At 48.8% G+C, this 25,528-nt stretch overlaps 1 protein-coding gene across 1 annotated transcript in view; it reads left to right on the plus strand.

Moving 5' to 3' along the window:
* Positions 1–25,528, plus strand: part of NPSR1 (neuropeptide S receptor 1) — a 51,759-nt gene continuing 26,231 nt past the window's right edge. The window contains 2 exon segments of the mRNA XM_039910075.1: positions 1–135; positions 7,558–7,693. Of these exon segments, the coding sequence (XP_039766009.1) occupies positions 1–135; positions 7,558–7,693 (271 nt within the window).

Genomic DNA, 25,528 nt, shown 5'->3' on the forward strand with positions numbered 1-25,528 from the left:
ATGCCCGCGTGGAGCAGCGCCGGCCCGGGCCGCCCGCAGCCCTCGGCGGGGCCCTGCCCACCCACCGCCGCCACCGCCGCCCCCCAGCCCCGGGACCGGCCACACGCCCCCACCTCCGTCTATGCCGCCTTCAAGGTAGGGACGGCGCCGACAGGCGCGACTGGCGCGACAGACGACAGGGGGAAGCGGCTTCCCCCCCCGGGACCGGCCCCCCCTGGCCTGCCGGCTCATCCCTTCACTTAGCCATTCGCATTTACCGCCTACTCGCCTCCCTTTTATTGATTTCGATGCTTCTTGACTTGCCCTGCTGTCTGTCTTCCCCCCTTCTAGGCTGTGAACTCGTTGTGGGGTAGGGTCGATCTCTATTTTGGGGCCGAATTGTACTTTTCAAGCGCGTAGTCCAGGGCTGCGCACACAGTAAACGCTCCATAAATACGATTGGATGAATGAATGGATTGACTCTCATTATTGTTGTGTTTTCCCAGTCCCTTAGCACAGGGTTCCGCCCACGGTAAGCGCTCAATAAATGCGATCGGATGAATGGAAGTGTGCATATGAAAGTGTCCAGCGGGGAAAGTTTAAGATGAGATGAAACTTGAGGAGGGAGCGGGAGAGGAGCTGCCACCCGAGCTGGGGGCATTTGGGGGTCAGCATGTGTCTGTGTATTGGGGTGTAGCGGGAGTGCTGGTTCTTGCTGGCACCACCCCAAGCTCCGCGCCTCACTTTCTGTGCGGGCTTCGGACCTCTAAGCGGGACAAGCGAGATGGTGAGAAAGAAAACTCTCTTAGGGGCTGCTGCCCAGCCAAAAGAGGGCCATTCAGAAAGGGAGGGCTTCCAAGGGCCAGTCAACTAATTGTATTTACTGAGCGCTTACTATGTGCAGAGAACTCTACTACGGCCTTGGGTGAATACAACAGAACAATAAACCAACACGTTCCCTGCCCACAATGTGCTTACAGTCTGGGGGGGGTAGACAGATATTAATATAAATAAATTGCAGATAATGTACATACGTGCTCTGGGGGTAGGGGTGGTGAATGAGGGGAACAAGTCAGGGAGATGTAGGAGGGAGTGGGAGAAGAAGAAAGGAAGGCTTAGTCAGGGAAGGCCTCTTGGAGGAGATGTGCCTTAATCTAAGACTTTGAAAGGGGAGAGAGTAATTGTCTGTTGGATATGAGGAGGTAGGGCATTCCAGGCCAGATGTAGGATGTGGGTGGCGGTGAGATAGATGAGGTCGAGGTACAGCGAGAAGGTTGGCATTAGTGGCGTGAAATAATCGGGCACTAAGACAGGTCCAGCCAGCCCTGCCCTGTCTTGGGAAGGGGGCTGTTATTTGGTTCTAGCTGATAGAGTCCTGGATTTACAATGTCAATGATTTGTAATGTCTTTAAGCTCCTTGGGGGTTAGAGTTTGGCTCTACCAATTCTGTAGAGCACTCTCCCAAGCGACTAGTACAGTGCCAACCGTACTAGCTCTCAAAAAATGCCACTAGTTGATCTACCTTTAGAAAAGATTTCAGAGACTGCTGCTTAAAGTCACAGGAAAAAATAGGGCTGATGGTGTCCTCTTTGGGCTGGAGACTGCTCGATCCAGCGTCATAGTGGTTGTACAGCACTAAGGTGCGGGGCGGAAGGGGAAAGGGAGGCAGGTGTCTCCATTTACTGTTGTCTAGAAAAAACAAACTTTCCAGTTTTGCAGCAAACCCCACTGTCTGTGGTAGAAACAGATTCACAGTCGCATGCATACACTGCCTTTCTCGGGGTCGTTGGTAAGACCTCAGTCCAGGGAAGAGGAAGAAGAGGCTTGGCCAAGGCTTGGTTTTTGTGAGTGAGAACAGGCATTAAGACCACGGTCCCTAAGGTCAGTCAGCAACTTCTGCCATTGCACTCTGACCTGACATTTATCCCTGTTGTTACACCTCCATAGACTGTGAGCCCCATGTGGGTCAGGGACTGTCTGATCTAATTACCTTTCATCAGTCCCAGTGCTTGGCAGGTGGAAAAGGCTCAGTGGACACCACAATTACCGATGATTAGTATTATTTGCACATGCTGGGGAAACAACCAGGAGTGAGTCTCTAAATGTTGAGTGGTGAGTACTGTTGAGTTGGTGAGGTGATTCTAGGCAAGGTGAGGGCCGACTAGGTGGACTTGGACAACTCTTTCTGCACTAGGACTAAGATACTCTCCAAGTAGAGTTTTAGGGGCCGGGGGGTGGCCTTGATGACCTCTGAAGATACCCGCTTGTCCTAAGGAGTGTACTTAAATTGCAGGTGGCTCTTGTGTACCATGGGGTAAGCAAGTGGAATTGGAAGCTCCCTGCTGCTTTGGATGTTTTGCAGACTTCCCAACTATTCATCACTAATGTTAAGAGTTTGTTTTCCAGGAAGCTGAGACAGTTACATGGTTCCCTGGTGCAAGTAGGCTTGGGGACTGGATCAGGCTCATTTCTGTTTAATAAGGAACACTCTCCCACACGCTACACAATCACACCGTACTCTAAGTACTTGAGAGAACATATAACAGAGTTGGTGGACAGGTTACCTGGCCACGAGAAGGTTACAGTCTAGAGGGGAAGACAATATTAAATTACAGATGTATACATAAGTGCTGTGGGACTGAGGGAGGGGTAAATGAGTGAAAATCCAAGTGCAAGGGTGATGCGGAAGGGAGTGGGAGAAAAGGAAATGAGGGCTTAGTTGGGGAAGCCTCTTGGAAGACACGAGATTTTAATAAGCCATTAAAAGTGAGGAGAGTGATGGTCTGTCAGATATGTCAGGGAGGGAGTTCCAGACCAGAGGCAGGACATGGATGAGGGGTCAGCATTGAGCTCTTCTCTAGATGGAAGTAGAGGGAGTAGGTCAGCATTAGAGGAGTGAAGTGCGCAGGCTGGGTTGTTGTAGAGAAGTGGCGAGCTAAGGTAGGAGTGGGCAAAGTGATTGAGGGAAGGGAAGCAGCATGGCTTAGTGGATAGAGTATGGGCCTGGGAGTCAGAAGGACCTGGGTTCTAATCTTGACTCCACCATGTGTATACTGTGTGCCCTTGGACAAGTCACTTAACCTCTCTGTGCCTCATCTGTAAAATGGGGATTAAGAGTGAGAGCCCCATGTGGGGCAGGGACTGTGTCCAACCTGATTAACTTGTATCTATCCCAGTGCTTAGAGTGCTTGGCACAGAGTAAATGCTTGACAAATACCACAATGATGATTATTATTATTGAGTGCTTTAAAGTTGATGGTAAGGAGTTTTTTTTTGATGCCGAGCTGGATGAACAACCACTGGAGGTTCTTAAGGAATGAAGAAATGTGGACTGCATTTTGAAAAATGGTCCTGGCAATAGAATGATATATGGACTGGAGTGGGGAAGGACATAAGGCATGGAGGTCAGCAAAGAGGCTAATGCAGTTGTCAAGATGGGATAGGATAAGTGCTTGGAGTAACAAAGTAGTTTGGATGGAAGGAAAGGATGGATTTTAGTAATGTTGTGAAGGTTGGTTCCAGAACTGGGGACTCAGACTAATTTCTGTTTGATAAGGAATCATCTCCCCACCATCCCCTGACCCCACATACTCTAATAAAGAAGCCCCAAGACCACTACAATGGTGAATTGAAGTAATGACCTAGCACCAGCTTGAGGGCATTTCAGGTGCTAGAACCAGACACACCGGTAGATGGGATGGTCACAGGCCTCAGCCTCTGATCTCCCTCCTGACTGGGGAGGTGGTGCCCAACAGCCCCAGCAGTTTGCAGGGGGAGAGGTGGATGAGACATTCATTCATTCAATCACATTTGTTGAGTGCTTACTGTGTGCAGAGCACTGTACTAAATGCATGAGAGAGTACAATACAACAATAAACAGACATATTCCCTAACCACAATGAGTTTACAGTGTAGAGGTGCAAATCCTTTTAAAGTATTGTCTGCATACTTGACAACAGCAGCTATCTCAGTCCTCAAAGTGCCTGTAGAATGATTATGCAGATCAGCTTGTTATATCACTGAAAAAATCCATTCTTTGACACAAGGTCACCATCATAAATATAACCCCCCATCAATCCAAATATGGATTACAGATATGGATGTAAGTGCTGTGGGGCTGGGCGGGGGGGATGAATAAAGGGAGCAAGTCAGGGCAATATAGAAGGGAGAGGGAGAAAAGGAAAGGAGATATGTCTTCAATAAGGCATTGAAGAAGTTGGAGATAAATTGTCAGATTTGAAGAGGGGGCGGTATTCCAGTTCAGAGGCAGAATGAGGGGGTGACAGTGAGATGGACGAGATCAAGGTGCAGTGAGAAGGTTGACGTTAGAGGAGTGAAGTGTGAAGGCTGGGTTGTAGTAGAGTAGTGAGGTAAGGCAGGAGGGTCACATTTCCTGGGTGATGATGATACCTCTTTACTCACAGTGGTAACCTCCCCTTTCACCGCCCCTCCCCCCTGCTGCTATGATTATGGCTTAGGATGTTTCCTGGAAGTTGTGGTATAGCTGGTGATGTCTCCAGACATTATGGGAACACTCTGGCAACTCAAGTGCTTGCTGCTGAGTCTGGTGGGGAGCAGCGGGTACACTGGTGAACAGATGTGGAGGGGGATTAGATGTGCATGGATACACTTGCATACAACAGAAGCTCTTCAATTTCAGACACCCAATTCCCAGGCTCAGGAGGAAGGACATGCAGACAAATCAATTCCCTGAAGCTCTGGGCTGAAATGCTCAAAAGACAAAGCCTGCCAACTGCTGAGCCTTCTCAGTCTGGGATGTCCAGTGGGGCCCATTCTTAAATGGGGAGGATTGCCAGCCATGCTTCTCACCACTGTGGATCTTTGGAGGGTGAAAATGAACTTGACAATTTAGAGGCTGGCTGATTTAAATCAGATGCCCTTGGCCTAAGCTCTGGGAGCAGCCAGAGGTCATTCTATTGCCCACTATGGTATCTGGGTCCAGTTCATTACAGCCTGGAAGCCAAGGCCAACATGAACGCAGGCAGCCTGGATGGGAATGAGACTACAGTCGGCCCGGGCCAAGGCCGAGCCCTGAGATCTAGCACCTTGACTCAGCTGGCCAGTTTTAAATTCCAATCAGATTATGACAAACTCATTTGGGGATTTGATTGGTCCTGTGCCACCCCAAGTGGAAGGGGGGAGGCACATAGGGTGCCCCCAACTCCCTGTTCCTCTGGGCGGGATTGCCAGATTGGAAATGCCGGCTAACCTTGGATTTGGGGAGCACAGGTAGTGCAGGGAGGAGACAGATGAGCAGCAATGGCTGCGGTGCCCACAGGATGGTCAGGAAAGTCTAGGGATGAAGAGGAAAAACCTGGCTGCCACCACCCAGTCTCGGAGGTTGGCTTGTGGGGATGGTGGGGAGAAAAAGCCCAGGTTTGGGAGCAGGACATGAAGAGAGCAGATGTGTAAGGAGCAGCAGGAGTACATTCTCTTTTTGTTCATTTGTTTTTGTAGTTTATTGGTTAAGCACTTATGTGCTTATTATGTGTCAAGTGCTGGGGTAGATATAAGTTAATCGGACCCATTCCCGGTCCCATGTGGGGCTCACAGTCTGAGTAGGAGGGAGAACAAGTATTGAATTCCCATTTTGAAGTTGAGGAAACTGAGGCACAGAGAAGTCGTGACCTGCCCAAGGTCTCACAGGCAAGTGGCAGAGCTGGGATTAGAACCCAGGTCCCCTGGCTCCCAGGCCTATGCTCTTTCCACTAGGCCATGCTGCTTCCAAAGAGGATTTGTAGAGTCTCTTTTTAATTACAATTGGTGGAAATTCCATTATCTTGGTCTTCCTGCGGAAGAAGCGGAAATCCTGCTCAATAGTAATAATAGTGGTAATGGTCAAGTGCTTTATTATGGGTCAAACACCATGCGAAGCGGTGGGGTAGGTACAAAAAGGTTGGAAGCAGTTTCTGCCCCTCATGGTATAAGTAGGAAGAACTGGAATTTAATCCCCATTTTAAAGATAAGAAACTTGAAGCCCAGAGAAGTTGAGGAGCTGGGTGGCCTAGTGGAAAGAGCACAGACCTGGGAGTAAGAGGACCTGGGTTCTAATACTGGCTCCTCCAACTGTTTGCTGGGTGACTTAACTTTTCTGTGCCTCATTTTCCTCATCTGTAAAGCAGGGATTCAATTCCTGTTCTCTCTCCTACTTAGCTTGGAAACCCCATGTGGAACAGGGACTGTGTCTGACCTGATTAACTTCTATGAAGCAATTAACAATTCACTTTTTTAAAAATGGTAAGTGACTAGCCCAAGGACATACAGCAAGCAGGTGGCATTCATTTAATAGTGTTTATTGAGCGCTTACTATGTGCAGAGCACTGTACTAAGTGCTTGGAGTATACGGAGGATGGGTGGAGATAAGAATTTAGGTGACATTCAAATAGGTCTTAGACTAGACTGTAAGGGTCAGATTTTTTTTACCAGGATGGAGGCTGGGCAGTTGAGGTAAATCTGGAAATCATCCCCATAAAGGTGGGAACTGGAATCATGTGAGATGGTGAGCTCTTTGAGCAACTGTCTGTGGAGCAAGCAGAGAAGGGGACCCAGAACACAGCCTGTGCATGCCTAGAGTTAGGAATTAGAGGTAGAAGAAGAGCCAGCAGATGAGACGGAGGAGCAGTACAGAGGTGGGAAAAGCAGGCAGTGAAGTCCAAGAATTTCTAAGAGTGGAGAGAGGTCAACAGTAGCCACATTGGCCAATAAGTTGAGGAAGACCACAGCTAGGAGGAGGTCGTTGGTGACCCTCGATAGGGTGGGTCTGGTTGCAGTGAAAGTAGGAGAAATGTGAGGTAGTAGGTAGAGAAGAACTTCTGGGGAAAGGAAGTGAAGGCAGCAGGCATTGATCATTGGTTTGAGGACATGGACAGGAGTGAGAGGTAGGAGAAGGGGATGACTGCCAGAGGGGGATGTGGAATCAAAAGGGTTTTTTATAGTATGAGGATGACTTGGTAGAGCTAATGTAGATGGCCTAGTGGAAAGAGCTTGGGGTTGACAGTTGAAGATCTGAGTTTAAACCTTGGGCAAGTCACTTCACTTTTATGTGCCTCACTTCCCTCATCTGCAAAATGGGGACTGACTGTGGAGCTCCACATGGGACATGGACTGTGTCCTGCCTGATTATCTTGTGTGTTCTTAGTACAGTGCCTGGAACATAGTAAGTGCTTGACAAATACCCTTTAAAAGTTTTTTCAAAATCAGCCCTCTCTTCTGAGGGGAGAGCAGACTCGGATTGTCACAGGGCTGAAGTGGCAGCTGGTGGAGACCCTCTGTTCTGGGACCAGATTAGATGACATTAACAAGATTTGAGGCTCAAACTCCTCTATCTTGGTTTACTGGACTAAGACTTTCCCCGGAATGACTATCCTGATTAGGAACTCCTCTAGACTATAAATTCTTTGTGGGAAGGGAACGTGTCTACCATCATGTCTATTCTCTCCCAAGTGCTCTGGACACAGATATTGCTCAATAAATACCACTGATTAATTGGGGTCTCACTTGTCCTGAACTGCCTTGCTCCCCACCTCTTCCATCCTCACTGTGTTTCTTTGCTCCTTTTAGACGGAGCAGCTGGTCACCCTGTGGATTCTCTTTGTCGTGACAGTAATTGGAAATTCCATCGTCCTGTTCTCTACCTGGAAGAGGAAGCGGAAATCCCGCATGACCTTCTTCGTGACCCAGTTAGCTATTGCAGGTAAGGGGCTGTGCCTGAAGTTATCGTTCCTGCTGAGGAAACAAACCCTAAATGAAGCCAACAATAATATCTGTGGTGTTTTAGCATTTGCATGTCAAGTACTGTGCTGATACAATGCAACCAGATTGGACACAGTCCCTGTCCCTTATGGGTCTCAGGTAAAGAGGGAAGAGAGAATGGGTATTGAATTCCTAATTTACAGAAACTGCAGCACATAGAAGTGAGGCTAGAGGAGCAGTGTGGCCAAGTGGGCAGAGCAGTAGCCTGGGAGTCAGAAGGATCTGGGTTCTAAATACAGTTCTGCCACTTGTCTGCTCTTGTGACCTTAGGCAAGCCATTTTACTTCTCTGTGCCTCAGTTACCTCACCTGTAAAATGCGGATTAAGACTCTGAGCCCCAAGTGGAACTGTGTCCACCCTGATTACCTTGTATCTTCCCCAGCACTTAGAACAGGGCCTGGCACAGAGTACGTACTTGAGAACCATAAAAAAAAAAAGTGGTTTGCCCAAAATAATGCAGCCTACTGGCTGGAGGGGGAATTAAGAATTAAGAGGAGCGGGGCATGCACAGGTGGGCTGCAGCAGGAGGGGGGGGGTGCACAGGTGGGCTGGAGTGGGGGCCGTTGGGCTTAGGAAGTAAGGCTTAGAAACCAGGTCTCCTGACTTCCAGGCCTGTGCACCTTCCATTAGGTCACGCTGCCTCTCTGAACTTCTGTTGCAGATTCCTGGGACCCCCACAGCCCAGGACATGCATGTCTGAAGGGAGCAGGCATTTGTCGGCAGACTTCTTGACTCCAGAGCCAGCAACAGTCCTGCCGAGGGAGTGGAGGCTCAGGGCCAGTTTGCACATATAGCACAGAATGTGGTAGGGCAGTTGACTCTGTCCAATTTTGCAGGCCGGCTAGGAAGGCAAAAGGAAGTTTTAAGAGGTGAGGGGATCCTGACAGAAAGCTCGATGATGCCCCTGCTGCTCCACACATCATCGGGGATGGAAGAAGTGGTTCGCCGGGGCTGGATCCACCCATGTGTGGGAGGAGGGAGGGCAGGTCTTTCCTCCAGGGGAGCAGACAGACACAGGTGGGAGAGTTGAGAGGGAAGTACACTTAAGCAGGCTAGAGAGGTAAGAAGAAAGGGCTGTGTGGATAAGTGATTACAGTGTGGAAGTTGATGTACTTTTCAAGCACTTAGTTCATTCATTCATTCAATAGTATTTATTGAGCGCTTACTATGTGCAGAGCACTGTACTAAGCGCTTGGAATGAACAAGTCGGCAACAGATAGTCCCTGCCATTTGACGGGCTTACAGTCTAATCGGAGGAGACAGGCAGACAAAAACAATGGCAATAAATAGAGTCAAGGGGAAGAACATCTCAAAAACAATGGCAACTAAATAGAATCAAGGCGATGTACATTTCATTAACAAAATAAATAGGGTAATGAAAATAAATACAGTTGAGCAGACGAGTACAGTGCTGAGGGAATGGGAAGGGAGAGGGGGAGGAGCAGAGGGAAGTGGGGGGAAAAGAGGGTTAAGCTGCGGAGAGGTGAAGGGGGGTGGTAGAGGGAGTAGAGGGAGAAGGGGAGCTCAGTCTGGGAAGGCCTCTTGGAGGAGGTGAGTTTTAAGTAGGGTTTTGAAGAGGAGAAGAGAATCAGTTTGGCGGAGGTGAGGAGGGAGGGCGTTCCAGGACCGCGGGAGGACGTGGCCCAGGGGTCGACGGCGGGATAGGCGAGACTGAGGGATGGTGAGGAGGTGGGCGGCAGAGGAGCGGAGCGTGTGGGGTGGGCAGTAGAAAGAGAGAAGGGAGGAGAGGTAGGAAGGGACAAGGTGATGGAGAGCCTCGAAGCCTAGAGTGAGGAGTTTTTGTTTGGAGCGGAGGTTGATAGGCAACCACTGGAGGTGTTTAAGAAGGGGAGTGACATGCCCAGATCGTTTCTGCAGGAAGATGAGCCGGGCAGCGGAGTGAAGAATAGACTGGAGCGGGGCGAGAGAGGAGGAAGGTAGATCAGAGATAAGGCTGACACGGTAGTCTAGCCGGGATATAACAAGAGCCCGTAGCAGTAAGGTAGCCGTTTGGGTGGAGAGGAAAGGGTGTATCTTGGCGATATTGTAAAGGTGAAACCGGCAGGTCTTGGTTACGGATAGGATGTGTGGGGTGAACGAGAGAGACGAGTCAAGGATGACACCGAGATTGCAGGCGTGGACATGATAGTCAAACCGTGAGAGCGAATGAGTTCACCAAGGGAGTGAGTGTAAATGGAGAACAGAAGAGGGCCAAGAACTGACCCTTGAGGAACTCCAACAGTCAAAGGATGGGAGGGGGAGGAGGTGCCTGCGAAGGAGACTGAGAATGACCGGCCAGAGAGATAAGAGGAGAACCAGGATAGGACGGAGTCCGTGAAGCCAAGGTGAGATAAGGTATGGAGGAGGAGGGGATGGTCGACAGTGTCAAAGGCAGCAGAGAGGTCAAGGAGGATTAGAATGGAGTAGGAGCCATTGGATTAGCAAGAAGGTCATGGGTGACCTTAGAGCAGTCTCGGTAGAGTGGAGGGGACGGTAGCCAGATTGGAGGGGTCCAGGAGAGAATGGGAGTTAAGGAATTCTAAGCAGCAATTGTAGACGACTCGTTCTAGGATTTTGGAAAGGAAGGGTAGTAAGGCGATAACTGGAGGGGGAAGTGGGGTCAAGAGCGGGTTTTTTTAGGATGGGGGAGACGTGGGCATGTTTGAAGGCAGAGGGGAAGGAGCCATTGGAGATTGAGTGGTTAAAAATAGAAGTTAAGGAAGGGAGGAGGGCAGGGGCGATGGTTTTAATAAGGTGAGAGGGAATGGGGTCCGAGGCGCAGGTGGAGGGGGTGGCACTTGCGAGGAGGGAGGAGATCTCCTCTGAGGATACTGGAGGGAAGGATGGAAAAGTAGGGGAGAGGGTTGGTGGGGGAGAGGGGAGAGGCGGAGGGGTGACTTTGGGGAGCTCAGACCTGATTGTGTTGATTTTTGGGATGAAGTAGGTGGCCAGATCATTGGGGGTGAGAGATGGGGGAGGGGGAGGAACAGGGGGCCTAAGGAGAGAGTTAAAGGTCTGGAACAATTGGTGGGGGTGACGGGCATGGGTGTCGATGAGGGAGGAGAAGAAGTTTTGCCTGGTGGAGGAGAGGGCAGAGTTACGGCAGGAAAGGATAAATTTGAAGTGTGTGAGGTCAGTTTGGTGCTTGCACTTTCGCCAGCAGCGCTCAGCAGCTCGAGCATAGGAGCGTAGGAGGTGGACAGAGGAGGTGATCCAGGGCTGTGGGTTAGTGGAGCAAGAGCAGCAGAGGGAAAGGGGGGTGAGAGAGTTGAGATGAATAGAGAGGGTGGAGTTGAGAGCGGAGACCTGATCATCGAGAGTGAGAAGTGAGGACAGGGCGGCAAGGTGAGGAGAGATGCTTTTGGAAAGATGGATGGGATCAAGAGAGCGGAGGTCTCTGTGAGGCAGTAGCAAAGATTTGCAGGGGGAGGGAGTGTGAGAGATGAGGCAGGTGAGAAGGATATGGTCAGAGAGAGGGATTTCAGAGTTGGTGAGGGAGGAGATAGTGCAGCGGTAGGAGATGACGAGATCGAGGGTGTGACCTAGTCGGTGAGTGGGCGCGGTATGATGGAGCAGGAGCTCGACAGAGTCGAGGAGGGATAGCAGGCGGGCGGCAGAGGAGTCACCGGGTACATCCATATGGATGTTGAAGTCTCTGAGGATCAGAGTGGGCAGAGAGAAGGAAGGTGAGAAAGGGATCTAGGTGGTTGAAGAAGTCGGAGGTGGGACCAGGAGGGCGATAGATGACAGCGACAAGTATCTGGAGGGGGTGGTAGAGGCGAATTATATGGGCTTCGAAGGAGGGGAAGGAGAGGGAGGGGAGAGGAGGGATAGTGCGGAAGCGGCAACGGGGTGAGAGGAGGAAGCCGACGTCTCCTCCCTTATCGGTGAGTCTGAGGGAGTGTGAGAAGGAGAGGCCTCCACTGGAGAGAGCAGTGGCGGTGACCATGTTTTCGGGAGTGAGCCACGTTTCTGAAAGGGCGAGGAGGAGGAGAGAGAGGGAGAGGAAAGGTCATGGACGAAAGGTAGTTTAACTATAATGGAGCGGGGGTTCCAGAGGCCACACTTGAAAGTAGCTGTGGGTCCAAGGGGGGGGGGGAGAGCGGGGGAAGGGGAGGGTTTGGATGGGAAGGAGGTGGCGGGGCCCTGGACGGGGTAGTGGTGGGACAGGAGGACTGGGATGGGGCGTGGGTGGGGAAGGGGGGAGGGGGTGAGGAGGGTGTTTGGGGGGGAAATAGGGGGAGGGGGAAGAGGGTTATTGCTGGTAAAGTGGGGTTCTAGGGTGGAGGGGACGGCGGGAGGAGGCAGAGGAGAGAACGGGAAAGAGCTGAGCGAGATAGGGGAAGGGGAAGGGGAGGATAGGAAGGGGCGGGCAGGAGGAGGTGGGGAGGAGGGACATGTTGAGGCCAGAGAGTTGGGTGGCAGCACTGACAACAATAAACAGTAACAAACCAAATCAGTAATACAGCAACATGATACAGTATGATACAATACAACAGTGTTAATAAGCAGGCTTGACCAGGGTCTGGGGTAGGCTTGATTAAGGGCCGACCTGATCAAACTCAAAGTCAAGCGGTTGGTGAGGCCAGAGTGGTGGGTGGCAGCACTGACGACAATAAACAATAACAAGCGAAATCGGTAATAGCAACATGGTACAGTATGATACAAGACAATAGTGTTAATAAGCAGGCGATGACCAGGGTCGGGGGTCGACCCGACCTGATCAAACTCAAAGTCAAGCGGCTAGTGGCCGAGAGAGTCCCAGAGCTCGTGACCAAATGTCTGAGGCGACGGCGGGTGCCTTGAGGTTGTCCCGGGGCGGGGGGTTGTGAGCATAGGCGGCGGCTAAGGTAAGGTAACACGTTGAGAACAAGGACATCAGTGTGGGGGGGCTGTTGAGTTGGATTTCCAGGGAAACCTCCCTCCTCCCTCCTGTAGAGAGTGAGAATTGCCCTTTAGCTCTAAAATGATGCTAAGGCTGAGATTGTGTGTGTGTGTGTGTGAGAGAGAGAGAGAGAGAGAGGGAGAGAATTTCCCACCCACACGGTTTAGGGAATAGGATCAGTGCTGACTAGATGGATGAGTGTTTTGGTTGGGTGGATCCGATGTGGAGAAGGAGGAGGCATGGTGGAAGACACCTGGCCCGGTAGGAGGGGAGATGAGGACAGACCCGACAGCCCTCACAGCATTAATTCAATCGTATTTACTGAGTGCTGAGTGTAGAGCACTGGCCTAAGCTCTTGGAAAGTACAATTGAGAAATAAAGACAATCCCTGCCCGCACCAGGCTTCCAGTCTAGAAAGGGGAGACATACATCAAAACAAGTAAACAGGCATCAATATAAATAAATAGAATTATAGCTATGTACCTATATACACAAGTGCACTTCCCCTTCCAGTTATTGCCCTATCTCCCTACTACCCTTCCTTTCCAAAATCCTAGAACGAGTCATCTACAATCGCTGCTTGGAATTCCTTAAGTCCCATTCTCTCCTGGACTCCCTTCAGTCTGGCTTCTATCCACTCCACTCTACCGAGACTGCTCTCTCAAAGGTCACCCATGACCTCCTTCTTGCCAAATCCAATGGCTCCTACTCCATTCTAATCCTCCTTGACCTCTCTGCTGCCTTTGACACTGTCGACGATCCCCTCCTCCTCCACACCTTATCTCACCTTGGCTTCCCGGACTCCGTCCTCTCCTGGTTCTCTTATCTCTCTGGCCGGTCATTCTCGGTCTCCTTCGCAGGCACCTCCTCCCCCTCCCATCCTTTAACTGTTGGAGTTCCTCAAGGGTCAGTTTTTGGCCCTCTTCTGTTCTCCATTTACACTCACTCCCTTGGTGAACTCATTCGGTCTCATGGCTTTGACTACCATCTCTACGCAGATGACACGCAGATCTACATCTCTGCCCCTGTCCTCTCCCCCTCCCTTCAGGCTCGTATCTCCTCCTGCCTCCAGGATGTCTCCACCTGAATGTCGGCCCGCCACCTAAAACTCAACATGAGCAAGACTGAGCTCCTCATCTTCCCTACCAAACCCGGTCCTCTCCCAGACTTCCCTATCACCGTGGATGGCACGACCATCCTTCTCGTCTCTCAGGCCCGCGATCTCGTGTCATCTTTGACTCGTCTCTCTCGTTCACCCCACACATCCTATCCGTTACCAAGACCTGCCGGTTTCACCTTTACAATATCGCCAAGATCCACCCTTTCCTCTCTACCCTAACGGCTACCTTACTGCTACAGGCTCTCGTTATATCCCGGCTAGACTACTGTGTCAGCCTTATCTCTCATCTCCCTTCCTCCTCTCTTGCCCCACTCCGGTCTGTCCTTCACTCCACTGCCCGGCTCATCTTCCTGCAGAAACGATCTGGGCATGTCACTCCCCTTCTTCTGTAAAATGGGGATTAAGACTGTGAGCCCCACGTGGGACAACCTGATTCCCCTATGTCTACCCCAGCGCTTAGAACAGTGCTCGGCACATAGTAAGCGCTTAACAAATACCAACATTATTATTATTATTATTATTCTTAAACACCTCCAGTGGTTGCCTATCAACCTCCGCTCCAAACAAAAACTCCTCAGTCTAGGCTTCGAGGCTCTCCATCACCTTGTCCCTTCCTACCTCTCCTCCCTTCTCTCTTTCTACTGCCCACCCCGCACGCTCCTCTCCTCTGCCGCCCACCTCCTCACCATCCCTCAGTCTCGCCTATCCCGCCGTCGACCCCTGGGCCACGTCCTCCCGCGGTCCTGGAACGCCCTCCCTCCTCACCTCCGCCAAACTGATTCTCTTCCCCTCTTCAGAGCCCTACTTAAAACTCACCTCCTCCAAAAGGCCTTCCCAGACTGAGCTTCCCTTCTCCCTCTACTCCATCTACCACCCGCCTTCACCTCTCCGCAGCTTAACCCTCTTTTCCCCCCATTTCCCTCTGCTCCTCCCCCTCTCCCTTCCCATTCCCTCAGCACTGTACTCATCTGCTCAACTGTGTATATTTTCATTACCCTACTTATTTTGTTAATGAAATGTACATCACCTCGATTCTATTTAGTTGCCATTGTTTTTGAGATGTTCTTCCCCTTGACTCTATTTATTGCCATTGTTTTTGTCTGCCTGTCCCCCCCGATTAGACTGTAAGCCCGTCAAACGGCAGGGACTGTCTCTATCTGTTGCCGACTTGTTCATTCCAAGTGCTTAGTACAGTGCTCTGCACATAGTAAGCTCTCAATAAATACTATTGAATGAATGAATGAATGTGGGACGGGGAAGGTGGGTAGAGCAAAGGGAGTGAGTCAGGGTAACGGAGAGGGGAGGGGCAGCTGAGAAAAAGCGGGGCTTAGCCTGGGAAGGCTTCTTGGAGGAAGTAAGCCTTCAGTAGGTCTTTGAATGGGGGAAGTGTGTTTGGAGGATTTGAGGAGAGAGGGTGTTCCAGGCCAGAGCTAGGACGTGGGGCAGGCAAGAATGAGGCACAGTGAGAAGGTTAGCCCAAGAGGAATGAAGTGTGTGGGCTGGGATGTAGAAGGAGAGAAGGGAGGGGAGGTAAGAGGGGGCAAGGTGATGGACAGCTTGGGAGAGTACAACAGTAAATAGACACATTCCCTGTCCACAGTGATCTAGAACGGGGGAAACAGACATTAATAAATAAATCACAGATATGTACATAAGTGCTGTGGGGCTAGGGAAGGAAAGAACAAAAGGAGCAAGTCAGGGCGAAACAGAAGGGAGTGGGAGAAGATGAAAGGGCTTAGGGAAGGCCTCTTTGAGGAGATCAGCTTCAGTAAGGCTTTGAAGAGGGGGGTGAGTAATTGTTGGATATAATAATAATTACAGTATTTTTTAAGCACTTACTATGTGCCAAGCACTGTTCTAACCCCTGGAAGGGAGGGCGTTCCAGGCCAGATGAAGGACGTGGGCGAGGGGTCGGCAGTGAGATAGAGGCACAGTGAGAAGGTTGTCATTAGAGTGAAGTGTGCAGGCTGGGTTGTAGCAGGAAAGTAATAAAAAATAATAATGGTATTTGTTAAGCACTTACTATGTGCCAGGCACTAAGGTGAGGTAGGAGGGGGTAAAGTGATTGAGTGCTTTAAAGCCAGCAGTGAGGAATTTTTGTTTGAGGAAGTGGATGGGCAATGGTTGGTACCAATGTTGTGCAGGGAAAAGGAGAAGAACTGACCTGTCACCCAACCCTGGACACCCGTCACCCCCCAGCTCTGGCGATCCCTCACCCTAGCCCTCCTGGTCCTGGAACCCCCTCGCCCCAGTCCTCCCCTAATCACGCCAGTCCCGGTGACCAGTCACCCTGGCCCTCCAGCCCTGGTGACCCCCATCACCCCCCACAAACCACCAGCAATGCAGGATATGCCCCTGTAGACCCTGAGGTGACCTGATGACCTGAGTGGAGAAGAATTTAAAACCTAGCAATCCTTCGACATTCTATCTACACAGAGTCCCTCAGCCGCCCCTGCCCTAGGCCTCAGCAGATGGATAGCCATGGGGGCTGAATAAATAGTGACCTTGAGGAGACAAGGAAATAGCTTACCCTTCCACCAGGCAGTGTCTTTCAGGGGAAAGAGCCAGGGAGCGGGAGTCAGTAAACTGCACAGCTTTCATGGATAAAGCATGGATCATGGAGGCGAAGGACCTGGGTTCTCATTCCAGTTCCTCGCTTGCCCATTATGTGACCTTAGTGCCTCTGTAAAATGGGAATTCAGTACCTTTCCTCCCTCCTACTTACACTTTGGGACAGGGATTGTGTCCAAATCAATTAACTTGTATCTTTGCCAGTGCTTAGAATAGAGCTTGGCACATAGTAAGCACTTAAAACCATAAAAAAAATTCTGGGTTCTAATCCAAGCTCTGTTCTTGGGTGGTTGTGTGACCTTAGACAAGTCACTTAACCTCTTTGTGCCTGTTCCTTAATTGGGGATGAGACCCTCTCTCCCTACCCCTTGGATTGTGGGGTGGGAATGATATCTGACCTGTTTCTTTTTTGTCCCCAGAGCTTGACCTAGTGCTTGAAATAAAGTCCTTAATAAATCCATAATTAGCAGTAGTAGGAGCTTATTGTGTCCACGTTGTGCAGTTCACTGTACTAGGTCCCTGTGGTACACAATAACAGAGTGACACACTTCCTGCCCACCCTCTGAAGAGGGAGACAAACATACAAATATTTATATCTAATGGTAATAATTATAGTTTTGTTAAGGGCTTATTCTGGGTCAAGCAAGTACCAAGCACTGGGGTGAATACATGATAATCAGATTGGGCACACTCTCTATCCTACATGAAGCTAGGAAACTGAGGCACAGAGAAGTTAAGTGATTTGCTCATGGTCGCACAGCAGACAAGTGGCAGAACTGGAATTAGAACCCAGTTCCTCTGACTTCCAGGCTCTAACCACTAGACCACGCTGATGCACTTGGCTCAACTGCAGTGGTTAGAATAGATAATTGAATTCTCATATCTGAATGCACCTTGGTACTCATATAAGTTCCCAGGTGATAAGCTGACATGAAGCTTCAACTAAGGTGCTGATTCAGAACCAAGAGATAGATGGACTTTGGAAAAAAGAGGAAATGGGAGCTCAGAGGGTGACTTCCTTGCCTTCACATCTTGGCCTGGGAATGTGGGCAGACTGGAGTGCCTGAGGCCAGGAGCATTTGTGAAAGGAAGTTTGGGAGGGAAGTTCCACGAGGAGCAGAATTTCCCTGTCGCTGAGCTCTTCCACAGCCCTTGGGAAGCTTCTGAGTGGCCTCTCTTCCTGGCTCAGGACTGTCTGGAACAGCTAGCCTCAAAAATTGCCCCTAACCCATCCATCCACCTGCTAGCGCCAGACTGCCAGGGCCAGCCTCTGCCATGGGGAGCTGTCAATGGGGAGGGCATCAAAGATATTAGCCCCACCCCCCGCAGAAGGAAATGAAATCCTGGCTCCAGAAATGTGGGTTCTCCAGAGGCTCTATCAAGGAGCTTCACAGTATTACCATTGACAAAGCAATTTCCTGTTGTTCCTCCCTAGTCATTAGTGTTTGGGGTTAATTTACTCCCCGAACAAATGTGAGTTTAACTGGCAGTGAAAGATCTAATTAATAGAGCAAGAGCTAATAGCCCAACTTTATGGCTGTGCTAATGGCACCAACTTAAAGCTTTTCACCCTGAACAATAGCAGTGTATTTGGGAATATTAAAAATTCACTCATCCCTTGAGGGCAGGGACTAGAGAAAGTGATTAGGGCTCTCTCCTAGAGTGACTCAAGCACTGTGCTCTGTCAAGTATCACAGCATGGAATGTTGGGGGATACCTGCTGCAGGATGGCTAGCGAAGGTGGGGAGCAGCCAGTAGATAGTCCTCAAAAATACTGGACCTGGGGAGGCATGAAACTCTCTTAAGTTGGTCCTGTGCTAAAGCATAGCAATGTTAACTGAGAAGTAGCATGGCCTAGAAGGACGGGCCTGGGCATTAGAAGACCTAGGTTCTAATCCCGGTTTTGCCACTTCCCTGCTTTGAGACCTTGGATAAGTCACTTAACTTAGTGCCTCAGCTACCTCATCTATAAAATGGGGATTCAGTCCTACTCCCTCTTAATTATGGCATTTGTTAAGCGCTTACTATGTGCCAGACACTGTACTAAGTGCTGGGGGGAATAAAGCAAATTGAGTTGGACAAAGTCCCTGTCCCACATAGGGCTCCCAGTCCCCATTGTACAGATGAGGGAACTGAGGCCTAGAGAAGTGAAGTGACTTGCCCAAGGCCACACAGCAGACAAGTGACAGAGCTGGGGTTAGACTATGAGCCCTATGTGGGACAGGGACTCTCTCCAGCCCGGTGATCTTGTATCTATCTCAGTGTTTAGTTCAGTTCTTTGCACATAGTAAGCATTAAACAAGTACCTTAATTATTAACATAAGCTCAATGTGGGTAGGAAACATGTCTTCCAAGTACTTAGCACAGTGTCTGCACACAGTAAATGTTCAATAAATACCATAATAATACCAGTACTTAGTACAGTGCGTGGCACATAGTAAGCCCTTGACAAATACCGTTATTATTTAACCCTTTTGCAGTAACCCTGGTGGTGCCCCCCCCACTGAGGGCATTTCTCCCGTGGCATCTCTACACACCCTCCCCTCCTCCACCCACCAACTCACATCAGCTGTAGAGCTGTGCCATTCCCTGTCCAAATCTCCCACTGTGCAGAAGCCACTTCTGTGGAACTCTGCTGCAGACGCCAAAGTTGAGGGCTCTGGAAAGAAACACAAATCTCACACACGAAGACATTTGGTGCCAAAGCTGCACAGGATAAGAGACCAGTGAATACCAGACGGCCCGGTATAAAACCGGATCAACAGTTTTCTTTCAGACCAGTTTAATGTGCAGCAATCAGAAGAGGGGTTGCTCTCCTCAAAATGGGGATGCCAAGAGGCAAGCTAGAAAAGTCAAGAATGGGACAAACCCAATAATGCACCCAAGACCTACCCTTGAAGCACATATAGTGTCATGGAAAGGGCCAGTCCCATGCCAGGCACACTCATGTATGGATAAAATATCCACCATAGGCATCATCTAAAATGGAGACGTAGGTGTCAGTGTGTTGGGGGAAGTGACGTGTATGTAGCAACAAATTGTGTATACCCATTCATTCATTCAATCATTTATTGAGCATTTCCTTTGTGCAAAGCACTGTACTAAGCCCTTGGGAGCACAGTACAACAACAAATTTAACCTAGGTAATGATAAATCTCTAATATATCATCACTTGGTGTTCTTATGCTGAATAGAAGGTGAAAGATAACATTTGGTAAATGAGTATTTACAAGTACTTGGGAGAGTACATTACAACAACAGACACATTCCCTTCCCAGATACAATAATCAGGAATCAGTGGTATTTACTGAGCACTTAATTATGGGTAGATCACTGTACTGAGTGTTTGGGAGAGCTTATGGACTAATACCACTATTATCATTATTACTCATTTTATAATATTATTATGACACTGGTTAAGCATTTACTATATGTCAAGTACTGTTCTAAGCTTGGGGTTGATATGAGTTAATCAGATCAGACACCATCCCTATTCCTCAGGGAGAACAAGTATTGAATTCCCATTTTACATTTGAGGAAACTGAGGCACAGAGACTTTAAATGACTCATCCAAGGTCACATAGGCAAGTGGTGGATCTGGGATTAGAACCCAGGTCCTCTGACTCCTAGGCCTGGGCTCTTTCTGAAAGGCCACACTGCCTCCAAGGGCTCTTGGTTATGCTGCCATTCAGTTGAGTTAAAGGTGTTTCCCACCGACCCAACATTGCATTCTGACAGCAGTCTTGAGGTTTCCAGGACCTGAGAGGTCCTGGAGCATAGTGGCTTTTAAAATATGTTGGGCAGTATTAGATTTTGTGTGCTACCCTGCTCTCCTATGCTGGTAAGTAACTCAGCTGTCTCCAGCTGTACATCTTGGAGTAATCTGAGGAACTCGATAAGCTTTTCAGGGAGCTGCAGACAGTGACAGGATGTACATCCCGTCATACTTCATTATAATGATCTTTTAGCAGTAAAACTCTTTTGAGAGAGCCTTAATGCACTTTAGTGCTGGTATTTCTTAGATTGCTCTCGTGGCTAGATAATATGTGCTCAATAAATACGTTTGAATGAATGAAAAAGAGCGAAGTTTAGTTTGTCTTAAACATCTCACTTCTTTCTTTCTCAACCTTGGAAATATTTGGTCATACTTGAATAGAGTGATTAAAGCCCATTTCTATTTCTATTTAGTATTAGAAAATGACAGATGTATCCATGGTGAAGTTCCCCTTTGGAATGATAGATGACCCTTGGTTATAAGGAAAAACATGTAGCCTAATGGATAGAGCACAGGCCTGCCCGATGTTGGGCAGGGATTGTCTCTATCTGTTGCCCATTTGTACATTCCAAGTGCTTAGGACAGTGCTCTGCATATAGTAAGCGCTCAATAAATACAATTGAATAAATGAATGAACCCTAGCTCCTCCACTTGTCTGCTATGTGACCTAGGGCAAGTCACTTAACTTCTCTGTGGCTCAGTTACCTTATCTGTAAAATTGGAGATTAACATGAGCCCCATGTGGGACATTACTGGTACAAGCTTTCATAATATCCTGGCTGGATTATTGTGTCGGCCTTCTCTCTGATCTCCCTTCCTCTTGTCTCTCCCCACTCCAGCCTATTCTTCATTCCGCTGCCCAGATCATCTTCCTGCAGAAATGCTCTGGGCATGTCACTCCCCTCCTTAAAAACCACCAGTGGTTGCCTATCAACCTCTGCACGAAACAAAAACTTCTCACTGTGGCCTTTAAGGCTCTCCATCACCTTGCCCCCTCCTACCTCACCTCCCTTCTCTCTTTCTACTGCCCACCCTGCACGCTCCGCTCCTCTGCCGCTCACTTCCTCACCGTCCCCCATTCACACCTATCCCAGCGTCAACCTCTGGGTCCTACCGCTGTCCTGGAATGCCCTCCCTCCTCACCTCCGCCAAACTAATTCTCTTCCCCTCTTCAAAGCCCTATTGAGAGCTCACCTCCAGGAGGCCTTCCCAGTCTGAGCTTCCCCATTTCCATCTGCTCCCTCTGCTCCCTTTCTGCCCCCCCTCCGCCCTCTGCTCCCTCCCCTTTCCCCACTTCACCTCCCCTCAGCTAAGCCCCCTTTTCTCTGCTCCTTCCCCTCTCCCTTTTCCTCCCCTCAGCACTGTGCTCATTTGTATATATTTTTATTGCCCTATTTATTTTGTTAATGAGATGTCCATCCCCTTGATTCTATTTATCAAGATTATGTTGTCTTGTTTTTGTCCGTCTCCTCTGATTAGACTGTAAGGCCGTCAGGAATTGTCTCTATCTGTTGCCGAATTGTACATTCCAAGTACTTAGTACAGTGCTCTGCACATAGCGCTCAATAAATACTATTGAATGAATGAATAGACTGTGTCCAACCTGATCATCTTGTATCTACTCCAGTGCTTACTACTGTGCTTGTCAAATAGGTGCTTAACGAATGCAGAAAAACAGTGTCTTCAGGTACAAGAACCTGGGTCTCATCTTAGGCTGTCGGGTCATCTCCAGCCTATAGCGAGGCCATGGACACATCTCTTCCAGAGCGCCCCACCTCCATTTGCAATCGTTCTGGTAGTGGATCCATAGAGTTTTCTTGGTAAAAATACTGAAGTGGTTTACCACTGGTAAACTCAAATCTCCATTCTCGACTCTCTCCCATGCTGCTGCTGCCTAGCACAGGTGAGTTTTGACCTGTAGCAGATTGCCTTTCACTCGCCTGCCACTGCTCAAGCTAGGAATAAAATGGCTATGCTTCTGCTTGACTCTCCCTCCCATAGTCAAGACTGGTAAATAATTGGAAACTCTCCAGGTGTGACCCTGAGAGGAGCAAGAAGCTGGGTGGAAGAAGTTATTTTAGTACTAGTGGACTGAACTCTCTCTTCCCTGTAGACTGTAAGCTCCTTGTGGGCAGGGATGCAGAATATATACTTTCCCCAGGGTGTAATATAGAGCTCTGCACACAGCAAAAATTCAGTAAGTACCATTGATTGATTGCCAGCAATGCTTCTGCTGGAGCATGGAACACTGAGGCATATTAGGTGCAGGTCCTCTTTGCAACCAAAGTGATACCGTGTCATAGTGCCATGACGTTGCATGGACGTTGCATGGAGGTTACAAGGAGGTTACAAGGAGGTTGCCTTTGTAACCTCTCTGGCCTTTACCATCATTGATGAACTGCTTAGGGAGTTCTGTGAGTTGGACAGGCCCAGTAGGAATCTTGAAAGATAGCTGTTCAATGTGGGCAGCAAAGGTACATTTAACTTGGATGACGTTACAGCTCTAATATATCAGCACCCAGTGTCTTTGTGCTGAGTAGAAATTGAGAGATAACCTTTGGAAAATTAAGTATTTACATATGAACACGTGACAAACTAGTTAGGCAATCTTATATAGCTATTTGTACAGAGCAGCCAGGCCTAGGGGAATGAGACCAGGCCTGGGAGTCAGAATATCAGGGTTCTAATCCTGGGTCTACTTGCTGTGTGTGCTTGGACAAGTCACTTGACTTCTCTGTGCTTCAGTTTTTTCAGCTATAAAATGGAGATTAAGTATACTTTCTCCCTCCTAGTTAGACTGTGAGCCCCATGTGGGGCATTGACAGTATGCATCCTGATTAATAGAACAGTGCTCTGCACGTAGTAAGCGCTTAACAAATACCATCATTATTATTATTATTATTAACTGGGTATCTACCCCAGTGCTTAGAATATGGCTTGAAACATAGTAAACACTTAACAAGTACCATAATAACAATACAACTATATGTATTCTCATCATAGTTTTTAAAATTTATTTAGATTCTTTTTTTTTGGATTTTGTGAATGCTTTAATGCACTTTATGCTCTGTCCTAAGGGAAGCCATACTTGGTTTCGTGCTCTTTTGCTTAACATTCTGTTTTCTTGGAACCACTTAGGAGCAAAGCCCTAGTCCTTTGGCACCAGACATCACATTTCTGGCTCCAAGATGCAAAAGTCAATAAAATAATTTTAAGTCACTTCAAGAACTGTTGCTTGCAAAGTGCATAAGGAGGAACAGCTGCGGCTCTCAGTAAAAGAGGTCTCCTCCCAGTGAATAACAGCAAATTTCCCTTTGCTCAATCAAAACCTTTCTTGCAGTTCTCAATCAATAACTGGTATTTGAGTGCTTACTGTGTGCCAAGAACTTTGCTAGGTGCCCGGAGGAGAACATAAGAGTTGATAGCTATGGGATCCACAAACAAGCCTTATTGAAGACACATCTCCAAGAGGTCTTCCCCAACTATGCCCTCATTTCCCTTCTCCCACTCCCTTCTGTGTCGCCCTTGCATTTGGATTAACATTTTCTATTTATCCCTCCTTCAGCCCCCCAGCACTTATGTACATATTAATAATTTATATTAATGTCCGTCTTCCCCTCTAGACTGTAAGCAAGTTTCTTTTGGGAGGGGTGAGGTGTGAGGGTGAGGGGCAGGAGGCCTGAGGAGTTGAGGAAGCAGGCAGCTGCGTGGTCATTAAGAGATTTAGAAGTCCCCAGGGAGCAGTATAAGAGGGGAGGAGGAAGCTGGTCAGGAATTTGGAGGTACTTCATAGCTAGTAATTGTAGTGAGGGTGATAGAGGCAGAGAATGTTGGTGACAAATGAAGAGAAATTGAGGGCAAGTAGCGTTGGGAGGGTTGGAGGAAGAGGCCAACTTCTCACATCCCAATGAGTCAGAGGGAATGAATGAGTGAGTCGATCTCATCTGTCTGATCGCCAACCCTTCGCCCACATCCTGCCTCTGTCCTGGAATGCCCTCCCTCCTCATATCCCACAGGCAATCACTCTCCCCTGCTTCAAAGCCTTATTGACGGCACATCTTCTCCAAGAGGCCTTCCCTGACTAAGCTCTCATTTCCTCTTCTCCCACTCCCTTCAGTGTCGCTCTTGCACTTGGATTTGCATCCTTTATTTCCCCCTCCCTCAGCCCCACAGCCCTTATGTCTTGTCTTATGCTGTCGCGTCATTTCCGACCTATAGTAACTCCATAGACATGTCTCTCCCAGAAAGCCTCACTCTCCAGGTGCAATCATTCTGGTAGTGTGACCCTAGAGTTTTCTTTGTAAAAATATGGACGTAATTTACCAATGCCTCCTTCTGTGCAGTAAACTCGAGTCTCCTCCCTTGAATCTCTCCCATGTTACTGCTGCCCAGCACAGGTAAGTTTTGACTAGTAGCAGATTTTCTCCCACTTGCTACCTACTGCCCAAGCTAGAGAATAGAAATGCCTCTACTTGACTCTCCCTCTTGTAGCCAAGACTGGTAGAGTACTAGAAACTCTCCAGGTGTGATCCTGAGAGGGTGCAACACTTACGTATGTATCCATAATTTATTTATACTAATGTCTGTCTCCCTGTCTAGACTGTAAGCTCATTGTGAGCAGGAACATATCTACCAACTCTGTTGTATTGTACTCACACAAACGCTTAGTACACTGCTGAGAAAGTGAGGCCCCTTGGGAGAGAGAGGCAGGAAAGACAGAATCACCTGGGGGGGATCCAAGTTTCAGGGATGACAAGCAGGAGCAGTGCCTGGGTTAAGAACAGGGCGTAGATGAAGGGGAGTTTGCCCAACTCCTCCTCCACTTTCTTCACCTTCTCATATTTCTCCTCTTCCTCATCCTTTTCATGTTCCTGTTTTCTCCTTCCTCTTCCTCTGTTTCCCTTGGTCTTGTCATTCATTTCCGGTACACTTGAGTTTTTCCTTTCTCCTGGGCTTCCCAGTTTGGTTTTTGCTTCTCCATTTCTGTCTTGTTCTCTCTTCTTCTCCCCTTTTCTGCTCAACCACAGGCTCAGACATCTGGCTACTCGGAATTAGGGAAAAAAATTCCAGGTTCTTTTATTCCATGTGACATTATACACATTTTGCAATCTCTCAAAAATGACATTGGGATGCAAGTTGGGGATCTCGGAGATCAACTGCTCAGGACCACCATTTTGAGAGGGGCTACCTTGGGGCGGGTGCTTACCTTGAGTACCATCTGAATCTGACCCTGTTCCCCCCTTTGGTTTCCTCATTTTTCTCCTTTCCCATCTGTTCTTTTCCTTTCTCTCTTGTCCCTTGTATTTCTTTGTGTGTTTTCTTTTAGTTTTTTAGAGGCCCGGCCCCCTCTCCCCCTCCTTTTTCTCCTGAACCCATCCCTGCACATGGCCTAGGGGGCTGGCTTCCTATAGTGTGTCCAGGACCC

Source organism: Ornithorhynchus anatinus, chromosome 21 (assembly GCF_004115215.2).
Source record: "Ornithorhynchus anatinus isolate Pmale09 chromosome 21, mOrnAna1.pri.v4, whole genome shotgun sequence".
NCBI lineage: Eukaryota > Metazoa > Chordata > Mammalia > Monotremata > Ornithorhynchidae > Ornithorhynchus > Ornithorhynchus anatinus.